The 22,442-nt window shown below is 36.7% G+C and overlaps 1 protein-coding gene across 1 annotated transcript in view; it reads left to right on the top strand.

The window, feature by feature from the left end:
* Positions 1–22,442, top strand: part of SLC26A7 (solute carrier family 26 (anion exchanger), member 7) — a 68,961-nt gene that overhangs the window by 22,310 nt on the left and 24,209 nt on the right. Inside the window, exons 4-9 of the mRNA XM_010561998.1 lie at positions 5,965–6,129; positions 12,436–12,588; positions 14,113–14,195; positions 15,829–15,976; positions 18,074–18,187; positions 21,245–21,322. Of these exons, the coding sequence (XP_010560300.1) occupies positions 5,965–6,129; positions 12,436–12,588; positions 14,113–14,195; positions 15,829–15,976; positions 18,074–18,187; positions 21,245–21,322 (741 nt within the window). The remainder of the gene's footprint in view (positions 1–5,964; positions 6,130–12,435; positions 12,589–14,112; positions 14,196–15,828; positions 15,977–18,073; positions 18,188–21,244; positions 21,323–22,442) is intronic.

Below are 22,442 nucleotides of genomic sequence, written 5' to 3'. Positions count from 1 at the left end.
CACCGCTTCCCTGGGCAGCCTGTTCCAATGCCTGACAACCCTCTCAGTAAAGAAACTTTTCCTAATGCCCAATCTAAACCTCCCCTGGCACAACTTGAGGCCATTCCCTCTCGTCCTATCTCCAGCCACCTGATAGAAGATACCAGTACCCACCTCACTACAACCCCCTTTCAGGTAGTTGCAGAGAGCGATAAGGTCTCCCCTCAGCCTCCTTTTCTCCAGACTAAACAGCCCCAGCTCCCTCAGCTGCTCCTCATAAGACTTGTGCTCCAGACCCTTCACCAGCTTGGTTGCCCTTCTCTGGACACACTCCAGCACCTCAATGTCTTTCCTGTAGTGAGGGGCCATAAAGATAAACAAGGCATGGAAAGCTAATCAAGTCAATGGAATTATTCCCTGATACTAAATACCTCGTAGGTATTGATATGGAGAGGAAATGACATAACATAACAGATGCCTATGGAAGAATTTTGTAATTAGAATTGGATGATGCCTTTATAGCATCAAAAAAATCCACAAAAAAAGATTTTGGAATTTTTTTTCCTATTAGTTTATTATATGTGCAAGAATGCTTGCATAAATATATGTGTCTATAAAAACCCTCAACATTCTAAAATGAAATTTGACATTAAATTTGCTGACTAGGTAGAGGAAAGCTGCTTGCAGTTCAAAGTGAGAAAAAAAAAATTTATCCTAGGAAAAAAGCTTTATTCTCTTAAGGACTGTAGTGCTACAGACTTCAGTTGTGCTACTCTTCTGTGAATGAGAAATAGCTGGTTAATGCATTCCAGTCTTCTACATTTTACTGGTAAGTTTTTCAGCTACTATATTTTTAAAACTTATATATAATTAGTTGCTTATGTAGAGTAGTTGAAATAAAAAATATTTCTGGTTATCAGGAGAACAAATTTACATGGTCTATTATCAGTTTGCTTAATAATGAAGGAGCACATCTGAATATGAAGTGTGTTTTTGTAAGGCTAATATTCTTGTCTGAAGCTTTGTTTCCCTGTGGGGAAAATTATGCTGCACTATTCTGTTATGCATAGTTTTTCATGAGGTACAAACATGAGTCTTTATTATACAGTGATAAGCAGGAAAAGAGCTCATTTTTCTTTCACAGTGGAAATAACTTCTTGCAGGCTCATATTCTGTGTCTTGAAAAGTACAACTAGGCTGGATGTGAGTTCTGGTTCCCACAATTACGGTACAGCATGCTATGTGTTAGTCCAGAAAGACCACAGAAAGAAGTCTTTTTCAGGTCCTGGGGTGAAGAAAGCTCACTCCACACACCATCAGAAGCTACCAAACACTCTCAAGCCACCCACAGTGAACTTAAGAGCTGCAATTCAAAAGACCAAAAGCTCCCAATTATAATGTCTGTTGAAACAGGCCAAAAAGAGTTTTAAATTGGTGACTCAGTCAAGCTGAACTGTGCGTGTTTGACTGTTGGTCTCCAGACAGTCCATAGATGTCTTCACTTTTGCAGCCTCTGATTTTGAGATAACTGATACAACATACTAAATGAGAGGTTCACAGTCTGTACTGCCTCCTGCCAAGAGATATTCCCCGTCTTCTTAGCCCATGCAGCAAATGATCAGAAAGAGTACCACCACTTTTTGTTTGGTTTAACAGTGAAAAAAAGCTGCACCTTCCAGAATGTGGAGTTTTGAGGGATTTAAAATTCATTCTCCAAAACCGAATTCATGGAGCAGGTAACATGATAGCCTTTCAATTACTGAGGACAGAAAGTTTGAGATTAGTGATTTCCAAAGTGCCTGTTACATCATAAAAATTTTTACTGGCCATAAAGTTAGATTGACTACACAGTGAGAGTGGAATTTTAACAATAATAAACTGAGCACGTTGTCATGGGAAGAAAGTATTGAAAGTGGACAAGAACCAAAAGGGCTTGAATTAATGAACATGAGAGCTTTGGTTTTTGCAATTACTCATTTCTCTTCTCCTGGCTAAATCCCCATTCTCTTCTACTTGTCAGGGTAAAATTATGAAGAAGTAAAGACAGCTGCAAGAAAAGGTTCCCTTTGCATTATCTTTCTCCCATTCTCAACTTCAGTTTTCATTTTGTTTCTATAATTATTTATTTTTTAAATCCCACCTTCCACCACTTCTGTCTAATCCCTTGGGTTTATAATTTATTTCCATGATCTTTTCTCCTTTACTGTGCATTAACTCAAGGCTGCTTTCCCTCACTTTCTCCTGTGGTTTTTTTCCTTTCTATGACAGCTCCTGATTTCATTCATATGAATTTAATAAAGACTGTATACCTGGTGAAAATAAAATTCATCTCAAGATAGCTACTTCTTAATGAGCCTTTTAACATAGTATGATGTATTAAAAAAACTGCACAAAGAAACTAGCCATGCACCTTTCAAACCATTTTTGTTACTGTCGTTCTCTCTCTCTGAAATATTCCTTCATCCCCTAGGAACTAAATTTTGAAAAATGAAAAATTCTGGAGACAATCCTAAAATAAGTGAAAATTTTGTTCCTTTTACAGTTTAAGAAAGCTCGGTATTAGTACAAATAATGAAAAGAGAAAACTATTTGCTTTTGACATTTTTTTGTACTTTAAGTTTTTGCTGTTCTGATGCTTCACTGTAAGTTTTTTCTGTAGTTCTTCTGCATCAAGAAGGAAGAATAATCATACAATGTACCAGAAAATAAGATGGGAAACCCGCAAAAATGAGCATCGCAACCACAGCGAAGATAGAGTAGATTACCAGAAATTTCTTTAAGAATATTGGTCTTACTACATTTTGGTTATTGCTTAGTGGGTGAAAGATTTTACGACATAATGCAATATGTGATGTAATTGTGTGCTGTCAGTCAGCTTAGTTTCAAACAGTGTTTATCCAAAAAGCAGTGGCAGCCAAGCTATATGCCTGTTGCCCAGCACAGAGGGTTAACTGGAGAGTTGATCTATACTTGTATAACTGCTAAAAATTTTAAGTATATCTGTCAAGAAAAGTCACGTGCAACCAGATTTGTAAGGCTTGTTTCAATACAACTTTTTGCCCCGTCTTGATCTAAGTAGTTTCTCTACATTACTCGTGTTGCAAGGACTGCAGGAGTTTCCCATACCAGCTTATGCTGAAAATTACACCCTCCTCCCCAGATGTTTCTGTTCTGGTTGCTTCATTGTTAGATCTTCACTGTGGAAGATATATGGGTGCACATTATATTTATTTAACTATAATGTAAATAAAGAGTAGGAGCTACATGCTGATGAAGCATTGCCTTTGTTTCTGCAAGTCCTGAGCTGCCTTCTGCAGTAAGAGATGGGGCACCAAGGGTAGGCTGCTGCTTGTTTAAATGAGTGGCTACAGAAATTGCCTACCTGAAGCCATACTCATGGTTTGGATGTATTTCACATAGCCCACGGTTATAAACAAACGATAAAAATTATGTTTGATATGTGACCTTTTAGTTACTACCTGTGAAACATCCACCTAAAATGCTGAAGATTTAAAGTAAAAAAATTAAAATTAAAAAAAAAAAAAGTAAATGAGAGTGATGCTGAAGTTGCTAAGTTCTGCAATCATGACATTTCCCTGTAATTCACCATAATAACTTTCTCTGAAATGCTAATATTAACTAATATTTCTCTGTGATATTACGTAGTTCACAGAATTCTCTCCGTGGTTTTGGTTCCACAGCTAAATAATCATCCATCTCATTCTCTGGAAACTAAGCTATTACACAGTTAGAAATTTCACATCCATACAACACAAACTGATCTTAGAAAACAAACAAAAATTCACTAGGGAAGGGAGAATTTAATTCTTATTGAACTTCCCTGCTGTGAACAAGTTTTAAATATATGAATAGGCACACTGTTAGAACAAACAGCTAAACAAAAATATCTGAAGTTAGTAATTATCAGTTTTAGGCCTGACTAACTAAATTGCTACTCACTGAGGGTATAACAGTAATTATCATTATTGGGATCCAATCTTGAATGGTAATCAATGTTCTGATTGTTCATAGTAGAGAGCTGTTCACATGCTATTACTGGGAAACAGAAAAAAAGATTCTTACAATTAATCTCTCAGATGGAAGAGGAAATTGCTCACTAGAGGTTTTTGTGGTAAATTAAAAGCCATTCACTTTGGTATTTTTGTCTCTTTTGTACTATTATACTCATACCTTACTGCATACAGGTGAGATTCATGGTGAAAAAATAAATGGTATTCAGGCGTAAAGAATGATAACATTTGGAAATTATTCTTTTAGCTTCAGAAGAAAACAAAATAAAGCAAAGGAGACACTGATATATTCCAAAAGGTTATTTAGTATGGTAAACACAAAATAATCCTCTTGGAAAATATTGTAACAAACAACTCTGTGCCAAGAGCATGTAACTTTTCAGGCGGAAGAATAGCAAATGCAGAAGACTACAGAAGTAAGAAACTGCTTTTTTTTAATCTAATGAATCTGCAGAACTCATTGTAAGGGGAGATAATTTAAATGTAACTTAATATCTTAATATGGATCAGAAAATGATTAAGTGTTATGCAAACCACAGTAGCCTCTGTAGGTATGTAACAACATTGTTCAAAGAATTGAGAGCTGTCAAATCTTGTTCTTGAGAGAAGAAGAGTGGTTACAGTCTGGAATAAGGAAAGAAAACACAGGAGGACACAAGAATACTTTGGGTATTTGTTCTGTATTCCTACGAAGTATCTACAGTAGTTATAGATTCATCTGTAGTCCAGATTCCTGGATTAGAGAAGAATATTATTCTTTCATTATATCTGTACTCCAAAATAACGTCTGTAAAAGTTGCAACAAAGCTGAAATAATCTTCAAGGTCAAATATAGCTGAGCCAAAGTCTATTTTTTTCCCCATCCAATTGTATATGGGATTATGTTTATGAAATTGGATGTTGAATTTTTTCTTCCATTTAAAAAATTTTCTGATAGTATACAGATATTCTACTTTAAGTTAGTTCAGGTATTTCCCAAGTACCTAGGAAGTAGATTTTAAAGTTCCTTAAAATCGTTTCCTTTTACTATAAGTTTATAAAGTTTGTTCATACAAAACACATAACTGTGTAAATATCCCTGTTTCTCTGTAAAGAAGATAAATATTTTTATATCCTCCACTCTCTGAAGCAACTTCTGTTGATTCCTTATCTGAATACCCATAAAACCAGAAACCTCAATACACGAAGCTGATCTAACTAGAGGTAGTAGACTGGTGTTACTTGATGTATTTGATGTTATGATACTGCATCATGAGAGCACCAAGTGTCATGGTATATTGAACCGTATGCAGAGGGTCAGTGGGATATCAGGAGGCTGAGGGTCCGCAGGAGGGGCGAAGCAGTGGTGTGACTGCATTGGAAGGGAAAACTGATGGCGCAGCAGCCGGGGGCAGGGCAGGGCTCTGCGGGATGACGGAGCTCTCGCCATGAGACTCATCTCTCCGTAGTTTTAGCACCTAATAAATGTGGTAGGTGTTGAAATTACTAACATCGGGAATCCTGATACCGACATGTTGGCAATTGGTAAGCTGGACTAAGATACAGCCCTTTGCCTACTCAGGCTGAATAGCAGTGGAGCAGGAATGAGTCTTAGCACCACCCTCACCTTTTGGGTTGCTTTACTTCATGTTGCTGTGCTGAGCTGATGTTTTTATAGTGTTTATTGTCCTCATGTATTTGAGTGGGAGAGAATTGCATGAAGACGGTTTCTCTGAGTCTGCTTTTGTTACTGAACTAACGTTAGAGTCTGGTAAACTGGTGATGTGAGTAAGATAATGCAGGTAAACCCACAGAGTTTCAATGGGTTCCATTTTCAGCTATAGTTGTCCTTCAAAGGACTTTTGCTTTTTATTTTTATCTCATTTATCTTACAGTTTATTAAAGTTATCATTGTCCTATCACCAGGAAGCCACATGTTTTTATAATTGCTGCTACTCATGCCTTTGCCTTTTAGGTAGCGATGTTTACGCTGCAGTTGGGCAGTGCCACTTTCTTGTTAACGGAACCAGTGATAAGTGCAATGACAACAGGAGCAGCTACACATGTTGTGACTTCACAAGTGAAGTATCTGCTGGGAATGAAAATGCCGTATATATCGGGACCACTCGGATTTTTTCATGTGAGTTTAGTAAGAGAGATGGGTTATTCCATTAGCTAACATTTTCTTAAATAACTCTGCTAATGAGCTATATATAAGTGTAAGACATTTGTTATGCATGCGTGTGAATGAACAGAAGGTGTAATACCCAAACCTTCATCTTGCTAAGTCTGTTTGTAAGAACAGATTAGGAAAACTTGATGAAGAATGAGCAGGAATGGGTCTTATTTTGGAAGGATACAGTAATCTATTTAAAATATGTGTATTACAGCATCAACAATTCCATTTATTATCCTGAGCAATTGCACAACTTTACGGGGAGGGTTAACTCTTTCTGGATCAGCATGTGGGAGGGATATATCCAAATATAATTCTAAACATATTTTCTTCATTTTTTGCTGAATGAAACCTAACCATCATTGTGGTAAAAGGAAAATGACCCATGATTTGTGGATCTCCTGTGCAAAAATTACCCTAGATACATTACTTATTGTTTTATGACATGATATTACTTTCCCATAAACACAGCAAGTATACAGTTTTAAGGTAATTTTTATAAAATGTGTACAGCCTTTCATACAGTATCATGGTTACTCCCTTTGGAAAGTAGATATTGTTGGCTGAAACATTAAAGGGCAAAGTTGTATAATCTTATTGCATACAAGATATGAGAATATATTCTTTATGGTAACATTCCAGCTAACCCTGAGTTTAGGTGCTGTGAGCATAACCTCTTGACAGCAGAGTTAGTAGTATGACAATAGTATCTGTCAGAATGATATTTTGCTCATAATAAAGCCTTATTCACTTGCTGAGGTGATGATATTTACATTGCACCGATAGCAATAAATGATTACCAGATGAAGTGAGGCTTCATCTAGTTAGCCAATAAATTAGGACACCTTATTTAAAAGTACTGACTATATTTTCTTGCACTGATCTGCTCTTTACTTTTTCCTATTATTTTGGGAAATTTGTTAATGTGAACTCTGTGATAAGAAGATGTTGCTTTTTAGAATGTTGTTTCATATTATTTTACAATTTTGATAGCATTTTGTATGGATAATCCATTGGTAAGTTTTTTACAGGAACAATTTATTAATGAGAATTAGGGGCATGTAATAAACACAAGTAATGTATCTTGTAGGGACATAACTAAAAGTGTCATTGCCATTTTTACGAGTTGGCCTCTGAGACTATTACAAATTATTCATGATATTAAAATATTTTTTAATTCTTTAAAAACCTTTTCATAAATACTTCTTAATATAAAATGTGACTAGCCTCTTTTTTATGGAGTTTCCATGGAGACTATACTTACATATAGGAATATTGTCATCTTGTACACATGACTGGTGTTACGTACCACAGCCAAGACATAATCAAAATATACATTATGAGCAATAATAAAGCACAGCAGTGATATGAAGAAATATTTCCATGTTGGTGTGCTGATGATATCATAAATGAGGTCATTCAAATGCTTTGAAAGAAATCTATTCCCTTATCCCTTGTATTTTTTAATGTAATCTGAAACAAGTTCTTTGCCCTTCACTTCACTTTTGAAATCAAATCTCTTTGAACATTTTCCAAAGAAAAATTTTCGTGATTTTTTTAAGGTTCTGAATTGCTCTGTAGGATTGTGTGAAAACAAATGAACAAGCAAAAAACCCTCTGTACAACTTAGAAAAATAATTTAAACCTCTCCATATTTAGAAGGGACAACTTTACCATACAAGTATTTTAAAAGGTTTCTGGTACCTATTCAGACTTATGGGTTGCTTTAAGAAAGTCCAGTATCTCAGTCAGAAGCACCAGATTTAGATTTTAACAATAATTTTTTTCTGTGGTGGTAGTTTTATATGAAAATTATACTAATTAGATATATGTTAGTGTGCACATGTAACTAGAGAGTGAAAGGCAAATTTGGCATGTCTCTGGACATATTCTTTTCTCCAAATTCTTGAAACCCAAAGACTGGTATTTTTGCTTACCTTTTTTTTCTTTCTCCACTGCAGAACACCTCCCACTCACAAAGTTGATTGCTCCGCCTCAGGCGGCCTTTGGGTTGGCAAAACAAGAATAAGAATGTTTAATAAAGTGTGATAGGAGAGTTGAAAGTAAAGCAAGCCAGTGAAATGGATTCTTTATAGCAAGTGAGATCATGATTAAATATGTAAAAATGAACTTTGCATATGGAGAACAAATCTACTACACTGGTGTTAAGCCTGTGGGATTTTTGTGTTTATACATAGTTTATGTAATTTATTAAATCTCATTTTCCCTGTACATGGTTTGTAACACTGCAATTGAGCTGCATATTGCAACATCAATTGGTATTTTGCAAACGGGAAAGGCAAGGTGAAGGTGAAGAAGAAAAATAGCGAGGGAAGACTACATGTGAGATCTAATTTTTACAAGGGACAAGAAAAGTGTCATCAAGTTTTACTTAGTATCTGAAACCAGAAAAACATATCTATATTTGCCCTTTATGCATGTGTAGGTATATTTATCCTTCCACAAGTTGCTGAGAAAATGCAGCACTGCAAAATAAACTGCAACATAACAAACCTACTTTGCAAAATGGGGTCTTTCCTGGTTGTGTTGCAAGTTTGTTGCAAAATCCTTGTGGTTGTACTGCAATTATCTGAAAAAACCCTTCATGTTCCTTCTCTCAGTCCTCTTTTTTTCGAATTTGTTCCCTATACAGTTCACAGTAGTTGCCTCTACTTTTTTCCCACAGCGTGTTTTATTTGTCTAACAAACATCAGAATGGAACATTTTTGAAAATGCAATGAGGTTGTCTAACCTTAAACTGTATTGAGTGTTTTAACTAATACGTTCCGTTAATTCTTTTGTTTGCTTCAGCCTCTATACTCATTTTAGAACTAATCTTTTGGGTTTTCATGTATACATTAAAAAAAAAAGAACTCAGAGTATCTCATTAATACATCAGAATACACATTCTTTCTAGAATATAAACTATTAAAATGTTCATTATTACCCTATGAAGGTATGTGAAAATATAGTGGAAGTCAAAGCCATTAATTTCGCATGGGAATAGTGACATTCAGTGTCTGTACATATACATATCCAAAGTTAGAATATTGCTTTTTTTCAGTTATGTGCAAATTTGCATCGATTGGCAAGAAGTTCACTGATTCCTCATGATGTTGCCACATCATTTCCTTTAAAAACCTTTACACAAAACTAGCAGTAAAAGTAAAAACCAAGAGAACAGCTCAATTAATATTAGTGATGTATTTTTAAATTTTGTTAATTATGTAATAACACAAAAAATTGCTTCATACACTGCAATATCAAACTAAATTCTGCTATACAATTTCTAAATTATTTCAGTAAGTGCATCAACAAAATATGTGGAATACTGAATTCATAATGATGTTTGTGATGATAACATTTGTAAATATTTCTTTTGAATCAGATGCCAGTGCCTAAAGCTTGAGCTTTTGGTGCTTACATTTAGGATGACACTTCAATAGACACTGTTCATTTCAAAACAAGCCCACATCTCTCTGACTTTGACAGTTAGGAATCAATCCATTTCTTCCTTTTTCTTACCACTTCACCTTAGATCTAGCTCAGCCTTTGGTGAGTTTGTGGGCACATTTTGCAATATAGTTTTCCAGATTGCCTCCTTTTGTTCTAATTAATCACAGCTTCTGCTTGGGCACTGAGCCAAGTCCTGTGCTCTCTTGAAAATGCATTCTTGGAAAATTATGAGTACAGAGGCTAGTCCCAAGCTGCTCAAGACACAATCCACATATTGTCTGATTACAGTGGGACAATATGTGGTTACAAACTGTGGTTTGATTACCATTCTTCAGATATATGACATATATAGATCATATTATTTAACAACATTTAAACATTTTAAAATGTTTACCTGGGTTCTGAGAAACCTTTGTGCTGGGTTATACTGTGCATCCTTAATCAAAAGTCCAAGGGCTAAATTTCAAAGGACTGGACCAAATTTTCCTCTTTGTGAGGAAAATTACTTTTTCTTTTTCTTTTTCTGTAACTATTTTTTTTTCTGTAACACATTCTTTTTCTGTAACTATTTTTAGTTTTTAAAAATTTTTTGCCCTTATAGATTATGAAAATATTCTTAGAAAGTATGAGAGAGAAAAAAATTAGGAAGTTGTTATTTTAATTTACTCATTCTTAAAAACAAGGATCATCTCTTCAAGAAGTGACAGAATCAGAACAGTAGAAAAAAATTCTATCATCATATTGACCACCTTTCTGCTAGAACGAGGATCTTTCCTAAGATAATTTTTTCTAGTACTTTTTCCTGTCCAATATAAATATATGTGTTTAAACTCCAAACTGTCAAACCTTGTTAGCATTATACATGTATTTGAGAATAGGTTCTCTGGGGCAGAAAATTATTAATCTTTATTTTGATAAAACTACAAGTGTCACTTTTCATTTATTTTAGTGGTCGTCTTAGTCATTGCCAGAGAAAACCTTTTTTTTTTAATATTATTATTTCAAGCCTCGGTTGCTTGATTTTTTTATCCTTAATGTTGTGGTTTAAAAAGAAGTTACTTGTGATGCAGTCTAAATCTACATCCTAGATTCTAACTTCTGTTCTCTCTGTGGTTTACATTTCAGGCTACACAATAGTTCCCAGAATATAAATGCAGAATTCAAGCGACTGAGCCTACCTTGTTTCCCCCCCCCCAGCTTTAGTGAGCATGTGTATTATATCCATTTTCATGCCGCTCTGTTCCTCCAGGCAATAGACTATTGCCTGTTATTCATGAAGCCTGAAAATAACTTGTGATGGGGATCTGATTATTTCTTTGTTTATCGGAACAGAAGTTCCCTCTAATCTTCTTCACCCCTTCTGACCATTCCTGTAAACTTGTAAATTTTTTCAATACTTTCTGTTAATTTGTTATCATACTGATTTATGCCTCATTTTCTGGACACTCAAATTCAGAGTAGAGCTGAAAGTACAGTTCACTCTGTCATCTGTGCTGGTGCGAAGGCAACCGCACTCTTCTGAGTCTGTTACTTACGAGATTGTATTCATCCTCAGAGATGCCTGTTACTCATCACCATTGATCATTCTATTCCTATTCCACATTTCTACTTCACATGTTCCTTATATTCAGCACTGTATTTCCTTTCTTCATCATAGACCCAACTACATTTTTCTAACCATGTCTTCCAGCATGTTGCACCACACCCTAACCTCTGAAAAGCTGAAGGGCTCCATTTGCAGCTGCGTAGCTCTGCTCCAGTCTCCTCTTTCTCTTTTAACACTGCAGTCTGCCTCTCATGTGCAGCGGTGCAGCCCTTCCCCAACCTCCCAGAGCCTGCCGCAGCAGGACTTGGAACCTCGTGGTCCAGCATGCCCCACTCCTTGCACCTGGAATTCCTGCACCTTGCTGTGGAGGGTTTCCCCTGGAAAGCACTTGCCACTGATGTGTGAAACACCTCTTCTTCCCCTACCCTCTTTTTACCTCTTGATTTGCAGCTTTTTATTTATAATTTTTTGCTAGGGAAAGAAACAGGGCTTAGTAGGTAGTATTAGTTATTTAAATAGCCAATAAGATACGTACACAAAGCTCGACAGCTAATTAGCATGTGCAGCATCTGGACCCGATCCAAGCATGCCCATGGAGCACCATTTGTGTAATGGCCAAGAGCAACCAACAGGGAGACTGAGTGTGCCCTGCTGAAGCTATACAGTTACTCTGGAAAGGTATTCGTATGGACCCCCTCCTGCACTGGAGAGGATGTCCTGAAGAGGATGCCCGTCTAAAGAAGATTCCTGTTGCTTCTCTTCCTGTCCAGCCACTACTGCATTTTACTTTCCCTTTTCATTCTTCCTCTGTCTCCTCTTTCCCCCCTCCTTCCTGTCTTTTATAATTTGTGCTCAGAATTAACTTTTACTGTTAGAGTTGATGGATGTTATGAGCTGTGAACACTGAAAATAAATCTTTGTGTATGGAAGTTTCTCTCAACATTTTTGTACAACACTCATTTATCTCACTGGATTTAATGAGACTGGAATTTTCTTGCTTGCTTCTACCAATAGAAATTTATAAATTCATATATACAAATATTCAGTGCATTTTTTGAGTTTTCAAAAGTCCATAGTAGTAGTAAATCGGTGATTTTCTTCCTTGCAAAATCTTAAGTGTAGGCCAGTTCGTCAGACAACTCAGCTCTTGCAATATTGATTCGTCTCTCACAGATTAAGATGTCTGAAGTCGTGTAGAATATGCCATAGCATGTGACCCAAAATGATATAATTTTTGATCTGTGATTGTTATTTGCCATTCACTGTAGATTTATGCCTACATATTTGAGAATATCAGATCAGTTCAGCTGGAAGCTTTACTTCTCTCCTTGCTGAGCATAGCGGTGCTTGTTCTTGTCAAAGAACTGAATGAGAAATTTCAGAGAAACATTAAAGTTGTTCTTCCCATTGATCTACTTTTGGTAAGTACAAAATCAAATATCAGACGTTTTGCTTACAAAGCTTTCAGTGGTTCAAGTAGTCTGCTGAAGTTTACTTTGTTGTCTATAGTTACTCACAGCCACACCTGCCACTTATTAAATGGATAGCTAATTTTCATGGCTGTATGTTAAATGTAAGAACAGGAAACAGTTTGGCTAAATAATTAAGAAAGAACTGACATACGTTCCCAATTTGTATAATATTTTGCATGTGTTTACTACTTTTTACATAATCACAAGAATATGACGCCTAGAATGTTGAAGTGTAAGAAGTTTGAAATAGAAAATGAAAAATAACTGGCACATTGTAACTCCAGGCAAGTCTTGAGCTGGGTAGTTGTGGCTTAGATGTTGCTTGTTATTTATCTGCAACAAAGTTAAATAGCTATGCTATTGTTTTCTATATTTTTACTTAAAGTTTTCCTTTCACAGGGCATAGGCTAAATTGAAATTAGCTATTGCATTGTAAATCCTTGCTTTAAGGCTTAAGCTGTAGTCAAATAATCAGCACCAGGACAGAAAGTTTCTGTTTTTCTCTAGACCTCTAAAAGAAAATAAAAAAAATGAAGGGTGAGTGCTTTTCAGAGTGGGTCATCACAATTACTCTTCTTTTGCTGGAAAAAGTTATTTACAAAAGAATAATTATTCTTGGGCAAATGCTAGAAAAGGAGGTAGTGTGGTTCTGTTACCTACTCTTTGCTCTGTTTCTGTGTTACCTTTTAAACAATACTGGATAAAATGTACCAGCAAGCTGAGGATTATGGACTGGAACCTGTGCCTGTTCTATTGGGATTTGTGTGTTCATCTCATAAAAAGTAAGGGAAGTGAGTTTGAACGTCCTCAGGGCCAAATTTTCCACTCCCTCAGCAACATTTATACCTGCTGGAACATAAAAATAAGAGGCAACCACATCTTCTGCTGTGTTTTGTGCTGAAGTCGACACTGCCAGTCTAGATTAGATGTGCTCAGAGAGCATCAGTGGAATTAGACCTCTCAGGAGTACCTAAATTATGAATTATTTTAAGCTGCTCACCTGAATGGCAGTGGTCTGGGGCACATGCTGCATAGAAGCAGCTTGGACACTAATTGGCAAGGTTTCTGAGGCTTTACAGAGACTTGTACAGATCCCTTTCATGAACACAGAATGCACAAACTTCACCATAGTCCTTCTTCAGCCATCTTTTCTAAATTTATTATTGTGTCCAGATCTGAGTTTCTTTTGACTCTCTTCCACATTTGCAAAAATATTCATAATAATACTTCCCTGTCTTACTGGAAAGATCTAAGGATAAATGCATGCACACTGTCAATGTGCTTAGGTAAGGCAATAATAAGGACCATCCACATTTGCAAAAATATTTGTAATAATACTGCCCTGTCTTACTGAAAAGATCTAAGGATAAATGCATGAACACTGTCATGTGCTTAGGTATGGCAATAATAAGGACCATGTGAGAAGCTAAAAACAATAGAAACGTAACATCTTTTTCTGTGTTGAATCAATAGATAATTGCTACATCCGTTGCTTGCTACTATGCTGATATGGAATACGTCTACAGGCTAGAAGTTGTGGGACATATTCCTGAAGGGTAATGTGGTTTTTATTAGCTTGTGGCTTTTAAATATGTTTACTTCTGAGAACAGCCTCTGAAGAGGTCAAAGTAGTTTTCTGAAATAAAAAATGGCAAAAATCTATTATGTCAGTTTCCAACCTCCTCAAATACTCTCTCAGAATTCAACCCCAGGTTAACAAGGTATATCTGTATAGATATCATTGTAAAAATGCAGACTTTCTTGTACATTTTCATAGTTTTTCTATTACTTTATGGAATAAAAAGTAGATACTAAGTACCTGATGATGGCTGTTGGATGTATGACAGAGGGGCAGAGCACTCGACAAGATTATTGCAACCTGCTTTTTAAGGTTTGCCTTGGGTTATTGTAGCAGAAAGGACATGCAATGAGATAAGGCTTGTAGATTACTACACTTCATTCTTCTCCGCTCGCTTATATAGTAATTTTAGGAAATGTAGTTTCTAAGGAAATGTAAAGGATTTAGATATGCTTGATCTAGAAAAGATCATTCTGACCACAGATAGTGATACATTTTTCTCCGTGACCTTGAAGAGAAGTTAAAAAAAATATTCAGTGTAATTAGCTGGAAAGAGAAATTAGATTGGGTGTCAGAGTCAATGTTCAAACTTCGTTGGCTGGTAGGGAATAACACAGCTGTTGTGTAATTTCCCTTTTGGAAATTGTAGGGTTTCCCTAAATTTCACAAAGTAGACTCTAAGTAGTCCAAGACAGCATACGTGCATGTGTGGCAGCTTGCACTCATAGAAATAAAATAAAGGAAGTCATTGAGAAAGAAAAATATTTTTAAGTATGTAGGGCATGTATGTATCTGAGGTTAAAACAGGATTAAGTATTGCCTTTTGATATGTGTTATGAACAGCTAAATTGTATTGGTGCAGCTTTAATCTGGAGCTTATTTTCTGTCTAACCTCACATGAGAAGATTCTGTAGTGTTGAAAAACACAAGCAGAAGCCTGGATCATTCCTGTGTATTTTTAAGCACTGACCTGAAATATCTAACTGCCTTGTCAGCGGAGAGTGTTAGAAACCTTCAGAATGTACTTTGGGTCTTAGGCAGCGTGATTTGTGCTCTGCAGAGGCTGAAGTCTGTGTGTGGAGTACAGAGGCAACCTGGGGTGATGCGGTACTTAACTGGGGCATTTCATTGCAGTCCCCATTAGAAGGTCTCCATTAGATGAAATAAATGTCCACACTGTCCATAACCTACAGGAATACTAAACTTTTTAAAAGGTTTAAATTAAACTTTACAGGAAAGCCGACTATAAAAAAGAAAAAATATTCAGTAGAGTTTCTTTTATTGCATATTACAAAATTAGGGAATGGTTGATGATTTTATCTGTCAGTGGGGGAGCTAATTTATAAGGATCCCTTCACAATTTCTCAAATAGAAGTTTGCAAATGGAAGACTTCATCTGAAACTGTTTCATCTTCCTGTACAAATTCTCCCTCGCAGTTCCCAACAGACCGAGATGTTATTAATCTAAAATATTGAAAAATGTCACTTCACAAGTATTAAAAAAATTAGCTGTGCATGCAAAGATAGTTTGTCTTGTGTTTTCATGAATTGCAGGTATACTGAGGCTATGTAACAGACTTTGCAAAAAAGACTGTCTATATTTTTTGTAGGTTACCATCACCGAAAACACCACCCATGAATGTCCTGCCTGAAGTAGTCACTGAAGCTTTTGGAGTAGCACTGGTTGGTTATGTAGCATCACTAGCTCTAGCCCAAGGCTCTGCTAAAAAGTTTAAGTACACTGTGGATGACAACCAGGTAAAGCTCTTTCTCCCTACTGTCAGTTAGCCTTGCAATTGCTTCACTATTCTGGAAATGTATTCTAGATGAATGCCCAGTACGAAAAGGTGAGTTCCATACAGCATCCTGAAGCCTTCCAGTAATTACAGTAAACCCCAAATCTAGTCCAAATCAGCTCTGCAGTAGGGCCTAGTTGGTTAAGCTGCTCCTTTTGGGGAAGCACATCCTTCAGGATAATCCCATAATGCTGAATTTGGTGCAGTATTTGGGTGTTAATGCTTTTTCCAGTGCTCTAAGACAAGACAGCTTCTCCTCTAGCAGCTGAGCTCTTAAAGACCAGCTAAAATGTTAAATCAGCCACTGACTAAAGAAACAAAGCAGTTCTAAAAATAAACCAGGTACTTATAGCCCTAGGACATATCTGATGTTATAAAATGAAGTTATGCAAAGTAGAAGTCTCATTTGAAATAAAGGTTTATTGGTATAAAAGAAACAGGATGGGTTCAGAAAGTGCTGCCAAATTTACAGCCATAGGAGCTTTCTGTACAGAGTTCCACTTTACAGTAGACACACTTAAATAAAAATGGTATGTTACTTTCTGCACTACCCCACTACTGGTCATGGCAGGTGGGTAACTCCAAGCCAACTGGAAATCTGTGGAGAGAATAATTCAAGCACTGTGGTAAGAAACGCTCAATTTTAGATAACTGGCAATAGTGCTGTGTGATGAAAATGCTGCCCCTGCCTTTGTCTTAAGTGATCTGGGGTAAACGATGTAAGGTTGAATGAAGAACAGTTGGTTTTGCAGCTGAAGGTCTATTTGAACACCCTATCTAGACGGGTTGGTCTTTCTGTCGGTTTACAACTCTTACGTCATTGGAAAATATGGTGGGAATGTTCTTGTCTACTCAGGTCTCTAAAATATTTTTCAGAATGAATACATTGGGCTATGAATTTCTGTTGATGCTTCAGAGCCATGTTTTCTAGGGAGCAGAGGGAAAATGCTTTGAGCTTAATACAGGTCAGACTTCAGGGCGATATGCTGCATTGTCTCAAGGGCACTGAACGGAGCACAGCAACCTGTATGTCTTTCTGCATCTTTGGAAATCTTGTCGCTTACACAGCTTAATTACTAAGGTGTTGGAAACTATGTGTAGTTCTGCATCAAATAATGGAGCAAAAGAACAAAGCCTCTGTGAGAGCAGAGACTACAATGGCAGCGGGGCGGCGTAGCTGTATTGCATTCAGGGGCCAGGCCCAGGGCTCTGCGTGGTGGCATGTGAGTGTGCAAGGTTGTCTGGGGAGCTTTAAGGTGGTGCTGTCCTGTGCTGTGAAGGCAAACTTATGATCAGGTGTTGCCCTGGATGGATACAATACCGTTTGTGTTCTAAGCACTTGTAGCAGTGCTGAAGTCTTCTCTTACACGTTGCCCTCAGCAGATGAATGAGCTCCTTGTAGTCTGGGGAAGGAGACTGGTGCTGGGTAGCCAAGTTGGGGCACTTTCACAGAAAACACTGTTCAGCTTAGGCTGCAGATACCTGGTGGCTTCTCCACTTTTTCTGCTGGAGACCTTTGTTCAGACACATCTGCATTTTGACTGTGAATAAACACCAAATATATTTGTCATGAAAGATGGCATGCAGAGAGTATGGCTACCGTACTTCACTTTCACTAAAGCATGCCTCTAAAAGACAAAAAATTGGTGGCTGTCTTTTTCCAGGAAAGTCATAAGCCAGAAACAACCTGGACACTGTCCAGATCCCACTGCTTGAGACTCTGGCCTGTTAAAAAGCAGATGTGGATCAAGATGTAAATATTTTGGCTGAACTTCATCTTCAAAACTTAGCAATACCATTTATTCTGTGAACAAAATGCGCCTTCTGTTTTTGATGAATCTGGTTCAGGAGCTCTATCATTCAAATTAGTTCTGAGTTGTGAGAAGATACATTATGTTGGGAGATCTTTTGTCATGTACATACGTGATTTTTTTTCCCTTAAAAATATGGCCATCCTTTGTCATTGCTAATATTTACATAGGGGACTCCTTTGTTGGCAAGAAGCATTGAAATGACAGAACAATAGGAAAACAACATATTCTATTTAACAACTTTGCAGGAATTTTTGGCTCATGGCCTCAGCAACGTGATTCCTTCATTTTTCTTTTGCATACCAAGCGCTGCAGCAATGGGACGGACGGCACTTTTATACAGTACAGGAGCCAAAACACAGGTAATGGGTTAAAGTGAAGTACGTAGGAGAATTAAGGCTATGATACTGCTCACTGGAACTTCTACTGATTTATCCATTGCATTCCCCTATTCTTCCTTTTCCTCTATCCTGGGAAATGACTCTGCCCTACCATTTTTCCAATCTGCATGGAATTGCATCTGATCAGCAACTGTCTTACTAGAAAAGCTAAAGGTTCCACTTACTAATTGTTACCTGTTTCATTCATTATAAACGCTAAAGTCTGTGGCAGTAAGGAGGTTATGAGTTGTGTTTTCAGACTGTGGGAAACGACATACAAACCCTTTCAGTTTTATGTGAATTTGTCAGTACTGTAACAAAAGTGCCCTCTAATGGTGTTTAATGGATTTAGTGGTGCAGGCTAAACTGAAGTTTTAGAAAAAAATCGGATTTAATTTAGTGCTTCTATCTGATTTTCAAAATAAAATGAAAGTAACCTTAAGAGACACTTGCTAAAAAAACCCAGGTAACCTCCCAACTTCTGCCTTGTGACATGGTGTACTTGTCCTGTCGCTCTGTAGACACAGCCCACAGAGATGGCACTCAGATTTTTGAGGATTTTTGGGGCTATTTTCTACTGTTGGAAACTAAACCCACAAGTTCTTACCGCAGTAGCTCAGAAAAGAGGGAACTGCAATTGATGAAAATGCTAGTTGTGATCCAGCGAGGCTGTTACTTGTCCGAATTGTGCTCGTGAACAAGAGAGGTAGGAAACGGCTCATCTGTGACCTTGGCGTGTGATGCCGCAGCTGGGACACCCCTGGGGCAGCCCCCTCAGCACTGCCTCTCCCTCCTTCCCCTGAAACATCCTCACTGACGAAGTCCATCAGTGGCATCCTGCCATATAAATGTTGTGTCCTTTGGAGTTTGTTGCTATTGCCTTTTTGTAACCTTTGCTCTCGCCTGTGTGAAGGACGTAAATTGCAAGGAAAAACGTAATGAGGTACAACTGACAAAGCTAAGCACAGTCTATAGGTAGTGTTTCTTCTTGACCATGTCCTGCAATTATTTGTCATGCAGATACCACGATACTAAGAAATGATTCAGCGTTGTATTTCAAAACTTTACATGTTAACTACTTGCTAATTAGCCTACACAGTATTCTGAACTCAATTAATCATAATGAATAATTCATCCAATAATAATTTTTAAAAGCATTTTTATGCAAATATTTTAGCTACCACTTTGCTGTTAGCTATTTCAAATCTTTGAGTTGGATTCAATGTCATACCATGTGCCCTCATCCTCACAGACATCCTCTTCTGTTACCTGTTCACGTATTGATTGTACAATTTGCAGTCATACTGCATCATGGCTTTTCCAAGGAAGCTTTAATGTAACCTGAAGACCTATACCTGAAGACCTATATATAACCTGCAGGCATGTAGGGTATCTAAGCACTTTGACTCTGGTACATGTAGGCAAAGGCCCTGATAGAAGGTTATTCAATGTATGAAATGGAAAAAGAAACCACCATAGTTAGATTTCAAGGTAGGAAATACATGGTAAAAATAACAAGTATCTTCTTGGTTTTATCCGTTGGTTTCACAGTGTAGCAGAGCCTGCATCCAAAAGTTAGTGTGGCCATGTGTTAGCACTATGAGTGTACTTTAATAAACATAAAATTGTCTTTCCTGCCTTCTCTTTGGAAAGCAGCACACCCACTTAATCTTCTACTTTTGGAGCTGTCTGGGCAGGACAAACAGATGAGAAGAACATCACTAATAAATGTTGGTCAGATCACAGGCAAAAAGAAGAGTGAGGGGTTGCTTTGACTACAGAGAGAAGTCAGTTTACTTTGGCGTACGTCATGAAAGAAATGCAAACAGCCTTTCAGGGGCTCAGAGCAGCCCTTTTTTCTCCCAATGGCTACACCTGGGATTCAGTGATGTCATTTATTCTTCAGTGATATCTTTCCTGGGAGAAAACAGAAGTGAGGGACTGTATCCTTCAAATAGAATCAACACTTTTTTTTTTTTTTTTTTGCTTTTTGGGAAGGCGGAAAGAGGGAAAAGTTCCTTGTGACTTTACCAGCAGATTTTGTGTCCCTTTTTCTGTAAACACTCTGTCTATCCTTCTTGATGGTATTTTTAAGTACACCATGGCTTTAATTTTCTAGTGTTTTAACAACTTGTCTGGTTTTGTTTTTAACAACTTGTCTCTTAAAATGAAACCTAATTATTTTAGTAAAGAAACATATTATCAATATAAAAATAAAGTGAGCATCTGTCTACTTATCATCAAAAACCTTCTGTGAATCTGGACTGTATCTTAATGAGACCAGAAGTACTCTACTTTGTGAGCAGTCAGAGTGGAGTAGGAGACTGCAATTTTACTGTAGTTTTCCATCAGATTAATACCATATAATACTGTGAAGAAACATATAATTCTTAGACCATATATTTGTCTGGATTCATGTCACCTGCATTAATTATAATATTTACTATATTAAAAAAAATTGTTCCTACATTTTCTAAAGTTGAGTCCACTGATAGTAATGTGAAATCATTGGAGGTTTCTGACTCAACACAATAGTTTCCTTTTAGTGTTGATCCCAGTAAAAGAAGTTAGAAATCTTCTCTTGTGCAAAAATGACAACACAGTTCTCCATATGTAATTTTTGCTGAGTGCTATGACAGATCTGTTATTTAGTGCAACATAGGGTGCATGGCTATGAATATGTTACAGAATGACAGTGGGTGCTGTGAAACTTCTGGGATGAGATATTGCACACACACGCTCTATTTAATAACCAAGTGTGTAAGTGATGTTGTGGTCCATGTCTGTGTGCTGTCAGCAGGGTCAAGCACAGATGTTAAGATCTCTTACAATGTTTTCACTGTAGTTGGCTGAAGGTAATCACCAGAGATTAAAACTGAAATTATATGCATCTGCAATCCATAGATACATTAATAGCTAACATCTTCAACATCTCATTCTTGGCTTTATTTACAATATTTAGTAATTAGTCCCTTTCACACATTTTAATGTATTTTTTTATTAGACTGAATGATCTGCTTTTCTTATTTATTGTTTTAGGTGGCTTGCCTTATCTCTTGTGTATTAATTCTTGTGGTGATCTATGCAATTGGACCTATGCTGTACTGGCTGCCTATGGTACGGTACTTATATTCTTTTTTAAAGATTACGATGTTAAACATCTTCTAATGACTTAATTTATTTCAGGGAAAGACAGTACTACTTCTAAAGCAGCTCTATTTAATTTCAACTAGAGAGAGCAGTAAGGGCACAGCAAGTCTCAAAATCATAAAATACAGACGTGACAACACAATACACACAGATTTTACACATATATAGTTGCTTATATAGGCTATCACATAAGTATATAAGAAAGCATTTCTCTTCTACTTACTTTTGGCACATAGTTTATGAAAAATATACATCCAGATTGCTGTGGATTTGCAAATTGACAAAGTGTGGTAGAAATTAATGAAGATCCACAATTTTTCTCCAGTTATGCATATGATGTATGACTTTGCTTTTCAAATAAATTTGACAAGAATGATTGTAGATAGTGATCTAAGCTTAATTACAGAAGGATTATGAGGTATTCTTATATCTCTGTCATGGAATACATCTTCTACACTAAGACTTGGTAAAGCAATGTGGTGTGTTTTCACATAAACTGTATCTAGGTTTTGGTATTACATATTAATAGTTAATTTTAACTAGAGGCATGTCAAAGATGCAAAATACAGCTCCAAAATTATCCATAATTCTGCCATGTTTGTACATGAAATTTTAACACAACTGTGTTTTAAATTTACTTTGTGCTATTGTTTACATAGTGTCACATGAAGGTTCTCACTTTTCAAACACAGATCCTTTTATAGCTAATTTTAACCATGCAAAGTAGGGACATTTGAAGAGGAGTGCACAATATGTCCTTTTTTTTACTATACTGCTTTCCTCCCTTCATTTTTTATATGGATTATATGTAAATTTTGACTGGTTGCCTGTAGGCTTGTTTTTTCCATATTTTAAAAAAAACTTTTCGTATGTTGCTTTCTTGATATTTTATTTCCTTTTACTATACTTTTTCAGTCCCCCCTACCTATGCACTGCAAGTCCATCACTTTGTACTCCATCCTTTTCGGCTCCAGATGATTTCTTCATCCATCTTCTCCCCTTCCCGATTTGGAGAGCAATAAATTATTTTGTTTGCCTCAAAGTTAATGGATTTTTTTCCTCTAGAGGCCTTCTTAAATGGTGAAGA

Source organism: Haliaeetus leucocephalus, unplaced genomic scaffold (genome assembly GCF_000737465.1).
Source record: "Haliaeetus leucocephalus isolate CR32 unplaced genomic scaffold, Haliaeetus_leucocephalus-4.0 Scaffold152, whole genome shotgun sequence".
Lineage (NCBI taxonomy): Eukaryota > Metazoa > Chordata > Aves > Accipitriformes > Accipitridae > Haliaeetus > Haliaeetus leucocephalus.
Note: the sequence above shows the minus strand (reverse complement) of the source record. Positions and strands in the feature narration are given on the sequence as shown.